This window comes from Octopus sinensis, linkage group LG3 (assembly GCF_006345805.1).
Source record: "Octopus sinensis linkage group LG3, ASM634580v1, whole genome shotgun sequence".
Taxonomy (NCBI): Eukaryota; Metazoa; Mollusca; class Cephalopoda; order Octopoda; family Octopodidae; genus Octopus; species Octopus sinensis.
The window spans coordinates 168,164,102-168,177,827 of record NC_042999.1 but is presented as its reverse complement, the minus strand read 5'-3'; the positions used below and the strand labels follow the sequence as shown (position 1 = coordinate 168,177,827).

The 13,726-nt window shown below is 40.6% G+C and overlaps 1 protein-coding gene across 2 annotated transcripts in view; it reads left to right on the top strand.

Annotated features, from left to right (window-relative positions):
• The window catches only part of LOC115209774 (tubulin monoglycylase TTLL3-like), a 140,839-nt gene that overhangs the window by 10,699 nt on the left and 116,414 nt on the right, over positions 1–13,726 (top strand). The window contains exons 1-2 of one of the 2 annotated variants that reach the window (XM_036501609.1): positions 143–226; positions 1,228–1,347. In XM_036501609.1, coding sequence (XP_036357502.1) covers positions 205–226; positions 1,228–1,347 — 142 coding nt within the window. In that variant the 5' untranslated portion in view covers positions 143–204. Of the gene's footprint in view, positions 1–142; positions 227–1,227; positions 1,348–13,726 lie in introns of those variants that run through there. The other variant, XM_029778288.2, reaches the window with a different exon arrangement.

Genomic DNA, 13,726 nt, shown 5'->3' with positions numbered 1-13,726 from the left:
ACTTCCATATGAAATAAAATTACAGACTTCTCCTACATAGCATATCCTAAGGATATTGAGGAGAAAAAATGTAAAGCTAAAGAAAGCTGGGAAATTGATGTTCCCGACATCATCATCATCATCGCCAGTAGGAACAGTGTTTATTTCAAATGGAGACGCTTTTTGCGGGAGATGAGTTTCAGTTTCACAAATAAGGATTAATGAATGGACATGGCTAAGTTAAATGGTAAAAATAAGTTTTTCTCTCTCATAAAACAGTGCAAAACAAAGATAAAAGCACAGGATTTTTTTCAGCGGATATTTTATCTAAGACGATGGTTACCTTAAAGGAAGGAATTTATCCATGAAAATATTTTTAATAACGACGAATACGAGCTGCTAAGGGGGGTACCCTCTACGTAGATGGTCTCTCGCTCGACCTGAGCAAGTCACTCTCAAATTACACCCTTCAGTTTTAAAAAGACGGGATGGTCGTAGCTGGAAGGCTTTTGAACATAGTCAAGCTCGATAAAGACCGCCTTGGCCCTAAGCACCAATACTATACAATTATGTGAAGAGTAACGTTTAACTATCGGCGAACCGAATAAATAGTTTGGTTTAGATTCTTGGTTAGAACATATTGAGTTCACCAATATCGATTCTTGGTTAGAACAATTTGAGTTCGCCAATATCGATTCTTGGTTAGAACATATTGAGTTCGCCAATATCGATTCTTGGTTAGAACATATTGAGTTCGCCAATATCGATTCTTGGTTAGAACATATTGAGTTCGCCAATATCGATTCTTGGTTAGAACATATTGAGTTCGCCAATATCGATTCTTGGTTAGAACAATTTGAGTTCGCCAATATCGATTCTTGGTTAGAACATATTGAGTTCGCCAATATCGATTCTTGGTTAGAACATATTGAGTTCGCCAATATCGATTCTTGGTTAGAACATATTGAGTTCGCCAATATCGATTCTTGGTTAGAACATATTGAGTTCGCCAATATCGATTCTTGGTTAGAACATATTGAGTTCGCCAATATCGATTCTTGGTTAGAACATATTGAGTTCGCCAATATCGATTCTTGGTTAGAACATATTGAGTTCGCCAATATCACTAATGATCTTTGAGAAAGTTTAATGTCGCCGTGCCTAAGTAGTTTTGGAATTTTCAACATTATTTTGAATTTAAAAGTTGAAACTGAATGCTCAAAACCATTTCTTATTTTTCTTTTATAGGTGAAACCATGTCAGATGAAACTGGTCAGGAAACTTTACAAACTGAAAGTTCGGAAGGATTACCAACTGTTGATACAGAGCAGAATGCTTCGCAGCAACACTCGAATGATTTAGATTCTGGTAAAGGCTCTTAACCCTTTTTTAATTTCACGTTGTTAATATCAGAGCCTGTTCATAGACTTTTAGTTTTGTTTCTAAAATGAACAAAGTATTACTAATTGATTAACCTCAGGTTATCCACCTGATCGGGGTGACCCATGATCAGAACCACATTCATTCCTATGAAGTATGCCAAACGTAGTATGTCAAGGATTACACTCTACAATGTTCTCCAACTTTTTGAAGACTGCAGTGAGACTTGAGGTAGATTTGGTTGTTAATTCTAGCGGGCCGAGTGACTGTGGTGTAATTTCCCTGGTTCACTTAAAATATTGTTTATGGTGTCCCATGTTTGAATCGATTTTTAGAAATAAAAGGTGCAGGCATGACTGTGATTAAAAAGCTCGCTTTGCAACCAAATGGTTTCTGGTTTAGTTCCACTGCGCGGCATCTTGAGTGTCATCAACCATAGTCCCGGGCCGATCAGTGCCCTGTGAATGAATTTGCTTGACGGAAACTATGTAGAAGCCCGTCGTGTGTGTTCGCACGCGCACTCCACCTCCACTGCTTGACAACCGATGCTGGTTTGTTTACGTCTCCTTTTCGACAAAACAGACCAATAAAATAATTACCAGACTTAATAAGAGATAAGAATAGGGGGTCGATTTGTTCGACTAACCTCTTTAAAGTGGTCTCCCAGCATTGCTGCAGACTAGCGAGTGAAACAAGCAAAAAAATAGATTGAAATGAAAAACACTTAGTAATATTTACTGGAAATTTTCAACTCTTGGATCACTAAAAGAAAATTATTAAAAAGTAATATAATTTTGGGAAATGTGTTCTATCAATGAACTTTGTGTTAAGTTTGAATAAATTACTTTACAGCCAATCTATTTCCTGGGATGGAATTCTGGTCTAACCTTTCATAGCTTTTAGATTTTTTTTGAATTTTCAGAATTCTTTTGCGATTTTTTTTCTACAACAGGAATTCATATTATTGTCAAAAGAAAACATAAAAAAAAAAATTTTTTCTAACTTCCTCTACCTCCACAAATCCTAAAATGTCCCCTCTGTTTCGAATATTCTTTTGTTTTAATCAGTTTAAAATACTAACAGTCCAAATTTTTTTACTTAAATCCCTTAAATGAGTTTATGGGGATGAAAATATTGAAAAACATCAATATATGTCAGTTACAAAGAAGTGAAGAAGGTGTTAGATTGTTGTGAGATGTACTAAAAGAGTCGCTTAATCGCACTTCAATCATCACACATGCAATTTTTTTCCCTAATCGAATGAATTTCTGTGTGTAGAACAAAAATTCGCAAAAATTTTCTGAAAATTCCAAAAAATATAAAGGTGCTTGAACCAGAATCCCACTTTATGGATATTTGACTGTTGTTTCTAGTAGGATAGGTCAAGCAACTACATAGAAGCTCTCTCGGTGGCTCATATTCCACTGTTAGAAAACCTGGTTCATTGCACAAAGTCCTGATCCTGTCTTCTACCACAGTTTTCTAACAGTGGAATATGAGCCACTGAGAGAGCTTCTATGTAGTTGCTTGACCTATCCTACTAGAAACAACAGTCAAATATCCATAAACTCACACCATTCAAGGATAGATTGAATGTTTTCATGGATTCTTAACATATAGGATATTCACAGTTGGAAAGTCTTTCATTTTAACATCTGATCAATGAGGACTGATCTGAAGTGAAACAAGGACAACAACAACAGTGAAATAAATTTTATGCTGTAAGAAAAAAAAAAAAGAAAAGCTAATGCAGAATTTAACATAGCTTGACCCATCCGTTATGGGTTTGGTTGACATACACTGTCAAAGCCAGTTAAAGGTGTGTTTTTTGTCAGGGACATGACTGTGGTTGAGAAGCTTGCTTCCCAACCATATTGTTTCGGATCCAGTCTTACTGCATGGCACCTTGGGCAAGTGTCTTCTCTAGCCACCGGCCAACCAAAGCTCTGTAAATGGTGAATGGTAACTGAAAGAAATATATATATATATTTCTTTACTGCCCACAAGGGGCTAAACATAGAGGGGACAAACAAGGACAGACAAAGGGATTAAGCCGATTACATCAACCCCAGTGCGAAACTGGTACTTTATTTATCGACCTCGAAAGGATGAACAGCAAAGTCGACCTCGGCGGAATTTGAACTCGGAACGTTACGGCAGACGAAATACTGCAAAGCATTTCGCCCGGCGTGCTAACGTTTCTGCCAGCTCGCCTTATATATATATATATATAAGTGTGTGTGTGTGTGTGCATGTATATATGTGTGTGTATGCAATAAAACGAATGGTTTACACCTGGTAGCTTTCTGGTAAGGCATGGCCACTTTCGCAGTGATTGTTATGTATATGGCAAATGAAAGACGGAAGATGGAACATACAAGAGTTTATTATTAATCACGACAATTGTTTCAACACATCTAGCATAGACTCCTCATGGGTGGGACACTCAACAATTGGTTCAGGAGCATCTGGTGGTGCAGATGTATCTCGTTGGGGGATAAATTAATACAACTCATTAATTTAACTGTTCTGCAATGTAACTTTGCATTTTGTAGAAAGAAAAGCAGCCAGATGGAGGAAATACCTTCATTTATATAGATCAAAAATAAAATCATAGATAGCAAAAAGAGAAATGAACACACAATCCAGGAAGAAAAGTATTAGAAATGACCATTAGCAAATGTATAAATGCCGTCGGGCAAGCTGCATGGCACAAGTACACTTGCTCATGCAAGCATCTGCACAAATGTGAGCTTATGCACACATGAGATTTGGTGCACTCATGATCACAAAGCAAGTTAGCTATCAATCTGGTGTTTATAAGAATGTTGAGGTTAAAAGTAAAGTTAAGTCATCCATACCTTAAAGTAAATGAAATTATATTGACGGTTACTCAAAATTCATTCCCACTGCATTGTGCGAAAGTACATTTATATGCATGTAGGCCTCTCGAGAGTCGTTCAGAAATTCTATTAATGATCTTCTCGTTAGTCCACAGAATAGAAAGGGATTCCTCGGAGCAGAGACAGCATCTTCTGGAGATTATATTGTATGGTTTCGTGTACCTTACAATGGACCAATTTATGCTGTGCTTCAGTTTATCCTCCTTCAGTCACCATACAAAATCTGCCAAAAATGTTGAATGTCTTTTATTGATTGTTTTAAAGCTGGCAACATGGTTACGGTAACGTTCCTTAAAAGAATCAGCCATCTGCCCAATGTAAATATATGATCCTCCCCTTGTGTGCACGGTACATTTATATACAAAATTTGTACTCCTACAGAAATTCATCAAAGGATATTTTGATTTTTCTCTGCATGAGCATTTATTGTATTTATTTGTATATGGCACGTAAAAAACACCATCCGAGCATGGCCGTTCGCCAGCCTCGTCTGGCACCTGTGTCGGTGGCACTTAAAAAAACACCATCCGAGCGTGGCCGTTCGCCAGCCTCGTCTGGCACCTGTGTCGGTGGCACATAAAAAGCACCCACTACACTCACGGAGTGGTTGGCATTAGTAAGGGCATCCGGCTGTAGAAACACTGCCAGATCAGACTGGGCCTGGTGCAGCCTTCGGGCTTCCCAGATCCCAGTTGAACCGTCCAATCCGTGCTAGCATGGAAAGCGGACGTTAAATGATGATGATGATGATGATGTATATAAGGCAGTCCTGACTCTATTTATCAGTGTTTTATCATGTTAGCTGTATCATAAGTATTTCTACTTCTACAAATTGATCATAATTGGTGTTTATCATTGCAGTTTACACCCCCTTGATTGGTATTTAGATGCAAATGCTTGCTAGATCCAGTAGGTGGGTTATTGAATCTTTTCTGCATTTTGCTATTATTTATGCGATGCATAAGCTGCTCTGGCATAGGATACCTTCGCAGTGTGTTGATTAAAAATAGCATGATACTGATTAGATTAAGAGATACAAGATACAGAGTACTTGTATCTACAGTATATTTGTTCATTAACCCTTTCAATACCAACCCACCTGAAACCACTTCTGGCTCTGTAGTACAAAAATGTCTTGTTTTCAAAAGTTCTGAATTAAAATCTTCCACCAAACCTTAGTCACAATTTATGTTCCTAACACTAGCTTAATGATAACTAAGTTATTTTGTTATATTTAAAATCAATTGAAAGAAACACAAATAATATGGTTACAAGAATAATATGGTTACAAAAGAGTTAAGCTGGTGTTTGGAACGTAAATTAATGTGAAATTGTGGTGGAAGGTTTTAATTTACAGGGTGGGTGAAAGGTAAGTAGGCATTAAAATCTGATAATAAAATCCATATTCCTTTTACAAATTTATTGAAATAAATGATGAGGACATGCGTAAGCTCGCAAGAAATGAAGCCAGTATGCTCCAATGGATGTGTAATGTCAGTGTGCATACTCGACAGAGTGTAAGTACCTTGAGAGAAAGGTTGGACCAAAGAAGTATCAGATGTGGTGTGCAAGAGAGATGACTGTGCTAGTATGTTCATGTGGTGAGAATGGATGAGGACAGCTGTGTGAAAAAGTGCCACACCCTAGCGGTTGATGGAACTTGTGGAAGAGGTTGACCTAGGATGAGGTGGTGAAGCATGACTTTTGAACATTAGGCCTCACCGAGGCAATGACTAGTGACCAGGACCTTTGGAAATATGCTGTGCTTGAGAAGACCCGGCAAGCCAAGTGAGACCATAATCTTTTTGGCCTATGCCAGGAATGTAACCAGCTCACTTTTGCATATCTTTCCTTCATTAGACACTAAACTCTGCTTGCGAAGACCTGTTGAGGCAAGTGAAATCAAAATCAAATTCGATGACTGGCATCTGTGCTAGCGGGGCGCTAAGAGCACTATCCAAGCGTGATTGTTGCCAGAGCAGCAAACTGGCTTCCATACCGGTGGTGCGTAAAAAGCACCATTCGAGCGTGATCGTTACCAGTGTCACCTTCCTGGCTCTTGTGCTGGTGGCATGTGAAAAAAACATTCATGCAAGGTCATTGCCTGTGCCGCTGGACTGGCTCCTATGCAGGTGGCACGTAAAAAACACCATTTCGAACGTGGCCATTGCCAGTACTGCCTGACTGGTCCTCATAAGCACCCACTACACTCTCGGAGTGGTTGGCATTAGGAAGGGCATCCAGCTGTAGAAACTCTCCAAATCAGATTGGAGCCTGGTGTAGCCATCTGGTTCACCAGTCCTCAGTCAAATCGTCCAACCCATGCTAGCATGGAAAGCGGACGTTAAACGATGATGACGATGATGATACATGTTCTTTATTACATTGGAAAATGACAGTAAATTGCATGCTTACCTTTCTATGCATACCACATCTCTGAACCAAAACCATGGAATTCCTCACTTCATAAAGTGCTGCTACCTTAGTTCACTCCTGAACAGTTAAGTGACCGGTTGATCTAGAAAACAAGAAATAAGACTAAGAACTCCCCATTAGTGTTGTCTGTTTAAAAAATATTTCCATTATGACGTCATCATAATCACTATCATCATTTAACGTCCGCTTTCCATGCTAGCATGGGTTGGACTATTTGACTGAGGACTGGCGAACCAGATGGCTGCGCCAAGCTCCAATCTGATCTGGCAGAGTTTCTACAGCTGGATGCCCTTCCTAACGCCAACCACTCTGAGAGTGTAGTGGGTGCTTTACATGCCACCGGCATGAGGGCCAGTCTGGCGGTACTAGCAACGGCCATGCTCGAAATGGTGTTTTTTACGTGCCACCTGCACAGGAGTCAGTCCTGCGGCACTGGCAACGACCTCGCTTGAATGTTTTGTTCAAGTGCCACCAGCACAAGTGCCAGTAAGGCGACGCTAATACTAAAAATTCTGTAAACAATTTCTAATGTTTAGTTACTTTCCAGTCACCCTGTAGATCACTTTAAATAGGAAGTTTGTATTGTAGAAGTAGATGCAGTCTCTGTTGGGTTTGTGTCAGAACAATTAATCATTATTAGGGTCGCTTTGCTTTTCATCTCTATGGAATCAGTTGATATTAAAGATCAGAAGCATAAAGTATTCTAGATTGCAATATTGTGTGCCAAGTGAATCAAAATGTTGAAAGTGAAAAATGTGTTTGAAATGACAGTGGTGCAATTAGCTTCACTGATGCCAAGAAGAAAAAGTCCTCGAAATGTTATTACAAGAAGTTGCTGAATATTGTAGTGACGTCATATTCCAGTGTGCGCACACGCAACGTCATTCTTCAGTGTGCGTGTGCGGGGTTGGAACCTTCTGGAAAGGCATAAGGAAGTTCCCTCATGCACATGCGCTAGAGACTGAAGAATAAATTCTATAGCGTTCCTTAATAGCGTCGGGGACGATAGAAGAGAAAGGACGTATTTTTAAACGTGTGATCAACCTATTCTCCTGTCCCAGACGCTTAGGATTTCACCTGTTCTATTGCTGCTGAATTGTTGTAAGAATGGATACCAGTATACCATCGTGTTTCATTGTTGAACCAAGAGAATAAAGAATTGTATATATTTTTAAACTTGTGTTTCGTTCCTGACTGGTAGTTTCTAGAAACAAAAAGAAAGGAAATTGTGTTGCACCCAAGTTGCACCCCAAAAGTGTAAAGAAGCAACCAGTTCCCTTTACAATATAAAAAATATATAGGAAGTAGAGTATCTACTCCAAGTAGACCCCAAAAAGAGACCAACTTTTGAAATAGACATTGAAAATGACCTTTAAGAATATGAAGGCACAGAAAGCTGCCAAACCATCAGATATAGTTGCTGAGATGCTGAAAACATACTGCTAAGGAAAGCTCATTTTTCATTTGCTGTTGACTGAATTAAATATTTGTTCTATTAATTGTATTAAAAAGAAAGTGGAGGTGCAATGGCCCAGTGGTTAGGGCAGCGGACTCGCGGTCGTAGGATCGCGGTTTCGATTCCCAGACCGGGCGTTGTGAGTGTTTATTGAGCGAAAACACCTAAAAGCTCCACGAGGCTCCGGCAGGGGATGGTGGTGATCCCTGCTGTACTCTTTCACCACAACTTTCTCTCACTCCACTCTTACTTCCTGTTTCTGTTGTACCTGTACTTCAAAGGGCCGGCCTTGTCACTCTCTGTGTCACGCTGAATATCCCCGAGAACTACGTTAAGGGTACACGTGTCTGTGGAGTGCTCAGCCACTTATACGTTAATTTCACAAGCAGGCTGTTCCGTTGGTCGGATCAATCGGAATCCTCATCGTCGTAACCGACGGAGTGCTTCCATCCATTAAAAAGAAATTTATGGATTAGTCATAGGTAAGAAAAGCAAGCCCATGACTCTTTTCAGTGTGTCTGAGACTGGTGGATGGATGGAAGGGAGGAAGTTATTCTTAGATTGTAAACCTGGCCTGAATACTTTCATCAACCAGATGGTGGCGTTAAATAAATCAAGAGATTAAGTAAACCACTCAAGATTTTTGGTGTATGTATGAATGCTTGTGTGATAACATGCATATCTGTTAGTCTGTTGCTTATATTGTATGTGTACATTAATGTATTTTGAAGTATATGACTGTCTGTTGTGGAGGTGTATATGTATATACACAATTATATTCATATGCTAATTATATTTAAGTTAATGTTGTACAATCTTGCTAATGTTATAAATATATTTGTGGCATTAATTCCTATTGCTATTTCTAATCTTTGTATTAAATATTCATCTACTCAAACCCTTGATGTGATATCAATTTCCAGTAGTAAAATATGATGATGAGGCTTTTTCTTATTTTGCTCCAAATATTGGAATGCTTTTCAAACATAATGGTAGATTTAGAGAGAGAAAGAGAGAGAGAGAGAGAGACAAAAAGGGAACAAATATAAAGAATTTGGAAAGGACAGTGGTTATCTTTGAGGTGTATTGCTTGAGGGTAATAGGAAGCGCAAATGGCTTTGTTGTTTGAAACAACTAGAGATGCTCTTGTACTTGACACATGGTGAATCTAATGGAATAGAGAAGGATTTTGGAAGAGATTTGTTGTGTGTGGAGAGAGAGAGAGAGTTAGGTGCAAAGTGGACAGCAAATTTGGTGGGATTTTCTACAAGAACCCTGTTTATAGAACCATAATTTTGAGGAGTTCAGAGAAGGATTTGACAGAATTGGTAAAGACCATTTTTGATAAGAAATTGGAAGGACTGACTGCATAGAGCTGGGTGATTTTCTTCAAGTGGTTGATTTTATTCTTGCTTGAACTCCTATTATTCATCTGAGTGAACCACTTGGAAGGTTTGGAGCTTTGAGTTGTGGTATGTGAGATGTGAAAAGACATTCCTAAAAGGATAGTTTCAGGTGGTGAAGGTTGGATCACATACTGCAGAGATAACAGAGTTTGGGCATAATTCCAATTAGCCAGCTGATTTGAAGAGTCATAGGGTTGGGAATGTATTGTATATGAGTGTGTGGTGGATCACTGAGATAAGCCAGTTGTTGAACAACTGATGCAGAAATAGTGATGAATTTTGGAAGTGAGAAAAAATCAAGGATGCTTGGAGTTAAGTTAATTTTTTGGATCAAAAAGCAAAAAGCAAGGCCATGTAGGGGGACATGGAGTTATGTACAGGGTGGTGTTCGTGCAAAGAGTTCAGGCCATTTCTGGTCAAGAGAGACTTTGAACCTAGCGGTCGTCGGCATCTTCGCTATCTCGTCCGGCAGCTTATTCCATGGATTCGCAACCCGGACGGAGAAAGCCCCTCTCCTTCGATTGAGATGAAATCGTTGCAGATAGAGCTTTTTGGAGTGACCCCACAGCCGACGCTCTGGAGCAGGAGTGAAGAACAGCTCTTTCGAGAGGTTACACTTTCCGCTTATGATGTTGTGAGCGAGAATGAGATCACCACGGCAGCATCGTTTTTCTAGAGAATAAAGGCCGAGCGTCTTCAGCCTTTCTTCATAAGACAAATGCTTGAGACCATGAACCATGCGGGTAGCCAGCTTCTGGACTCTTTCGAGATGATGTATGTCTTTGAGGAGATTAGGAGAAGAGGCTTGAATCCCGTACTGCAATATGGGTCTCACCAGCATGACATAGAGCGGTAGGAATATGGCTGCTGTGAGCATTCCGAATGACCGTCAAATCAAAAACAGAACTCCACGTGCTTTGTTGGCAGCATGGACGCACTGGGCCAAAGGCGAAAAGGAAGAATCCACCAAGATACCCAGGTCCTTTACCTGGTCGGTCCTCTCCAGCAGCAGACGATCCGGCTCAAAATCAAGTTGAGTTGCAGGAGAAGAGCCAACAAGCAGATGACAGCATTTTGACACGTTCAGGCACAGGTCCCATTCATTAGACCATCTCCAAACTTGGTGGAGGCATCGACGAAGATAATCTGTATCACCGCGAGTAGCGACCAGTTTGACATCATCGGCAAATAGAAGGGTGTGTTGTGTGAGGTTGTCGGGCAAGTCATTTATAAAGACTAAGAATAATAAGGGCCCAAGCACTGAACCTTGAGGCACACCACTGCTCGCACTGGAGACATCGGACAGCGAACCATTAACTTGGACTTGGAAGGAGCGATCTGAGAGGAAGGCACCAACCCATCGTACAATATCCGAATGGAAACTATATGCTTGAAGCTTGACAAGTAATAGGTGGTGGTTTACCGAATCAAAAGCTTTGGCAAAGTCCAATAAAACGATGTCAACAGCATCACCATCATCCAGTATATGCGTCACCAATTCTTCCATTACTAGTAAGTTGGTCAAGCATGATCTCTTCGGCACAAAGCCATGCAGGGAATCAGAGATAGAGGCTGTGTTTTGGAGGTGGAGCAACATACTTTTCTTAAGGATGGTTTCGAACATCTTGCTGATTATTGAAGTAAGGGAAACCGGTCAGTAGTTAAGCGGGTCTTCGCGGCTCCCTTTCTTGAAAATTGGGCAGATTATCTCTGTTCTCCAGTCTGCAGGTATAACACCTGTCGCCAATGACATATTGAATAGAAGTGTTAAAGGTTCGCAGATGACCGGAGCCTACGCTTTGATAACTTGTGGGTGTATGCCATCAGGGCCATGACCCTTGTTGACATTGAGGTCTTAAATAATGCGTTCGAATTCGTCCCGCGTGATGACCAATCTAGGCATTGGAGGTACCGATCTATCAAATGGAGGGGGTTCACGACCATCATCTTGTTTGAAAATAGTTGAAAAAGCCTCGGCAAATAACTGACTCTGCTGATAAGGGTCCTCAATCGATACGCCTGTTGAGTCTACTGACGTTGCAATTTGGTTGTTCAAGTGGGAATTCCATTGGACATGGGCAAAGAAGGTTTTTGGAGTGTGACTGGCGTTTGCCGCAATTCTGTATTCATATCTGAAGCGTTCTTCCTTTTCTATTTTCGTGGCTCGGTCTCGTTGAGTTTTGTACACCTCAAAAGCTGCAGTCGAATCTAGATTTTTGAATTCAGCCCAAGCAATATCTCTGAGTCGAAGTTCTCGTTTAACCTTCGTCGTCACCCAGGGCTTGTCTTTCTTCTTCTTGGGAAGCCCAACGGGAACTGCTTGGTCAGTCAACCAGATTAAATATGCTTTGAGGGACAACCATAGTTCGTCAACTGAGGACATCATCATCAGGGATCGCCAGTCCAGAAGCGCGGAAGCCTCGGTTAGAATTTCAAGATTGATTGCAGAGAAGACTCTACGTGGCAGCGAAGTAGTCGTGGGCATAGAAAAAGTTGTGTGCATGTTGAACTTCAGGACCACGTGATCACTCTTGGCAAGAGGGGCGCACACAGATAAGCCTGACACTGATCTTGGATAGCGGGAGAATACCAGATCCAGCATAGATGGCTGCTGCCCAGACCGATGCCTTGTTGGATATTCAACATGTTGCGATAGTAAACAATCTTCAGCCACGTCAAGAAGGGCCTGGCCGAACCGGGAAGATGACGTACAAATTGATGCGGGCCAGTCGATCGTGGGAGCATTGAAATCTCCTAATATCAAAGTCATGAGAAGCTGAAACGAATCTTATCGCTTCGAGTAAATGAGCATCGTCCTGGGGGTCGGCAAGAGGCGGCCTGTAGACAGCTAACACGGGCAGGCAAAACCTGGATAGGCTCAGCTTGCAATAGACTGCATCGAATTTTGTTGTAGGTTGAGCATTAGTGGGTAGAATACCGCTGGACGGTTTGTGCTCAGATTTGACATACACAGCAACACCTCCACCTCGCCTTTTTTCTCTGTCACATCTGAAGAGGTCGTAGCCCTGTAGGTGGATTTCCGAGTCCTTTACTGCTGGAGTCAGCCAAGTCTCGGTGATAGCTATCACATCTGGGGAATCATGCATGGCCAGTGTAAATAATTCGCTGAACTTTGGAAATAAGGAGCACGAGTTGGTATGGACGATGCTGAGCTGTGAAGTTTGAGGGGCGGGAATTGGAGTGTCTCTGTGTAAGCCAAGGATGTATCTAAGAGATAAAACTAATTTGTGTAGAGTTGAGGATTTCAAAAGTTCGGTTTCTGTACTGGCAGCATCAGTGTAAGTGTGAGAGCCAAGAAGAGTGGTGAGTGTTAGTCACTGAGGATTATGATTTGATGGGGGAATAAAATGAGAAAAATATCCTTGATGCGGGAAGGGATATGATCAAAGAGTTGGAGGGTAGTAGAGAAAACAGATGTATTTAGATAAGTAGACGGTGGAGACTTTGAGCAAGAGTAATTGGAAACCTTTGTTGATGATATCCAGGTGAGTAGGTGCAAGATTTAAAAATACATATGTGCAGACACTACCTTTCAGAGTGAAGTTTGAGTATTAAGTGTAGTCTGAAAAGCAGTGATGATTTGTCTAAGGTTAGAAAATTTGTTACTCAGAGAGGAATGGTATGCGTATTTTGTGTGTTAATAAGAGAGGTTCTAGGTTATATGAAAATCTATATCTTTTAGAAAAGAGGAGGGAAAATTATCCAGCAGATTTACTGTTATTGTTTGACATTTAAAGAAGTGTTGTAGTTATTTGAGTACTGTGAAAGCACACTAATGATAATTGTAATCCTATGAAGAATTTGGTCTGAATGTTTCTGAACATAAACTTCACAAGAGGCACCCATTAGCCAGATGATGATAGAAAATGGTAGAATGATGTTGCTGCCCCTCACCTAAACAATGCAATCAGAGAAGAAAATCCAAAGAAATTGATAAACAGTCTAATGTAGTACAAATTGCAAAAGAGACATAGTGTGTATATGAGGTTGATAGATGTGTATTGGAAAGAATCCTTGATGTAGGAGGTGCAATGATTGGATCTGATGAAGGTAGTGGTGTTGGAAATGTAAGGCAGCGAGCTGGCAGAAACGTTAGCACGCCGGGCAAAATGCTTAGCGGTATTTCATCTGCGTTACGTTGTGAG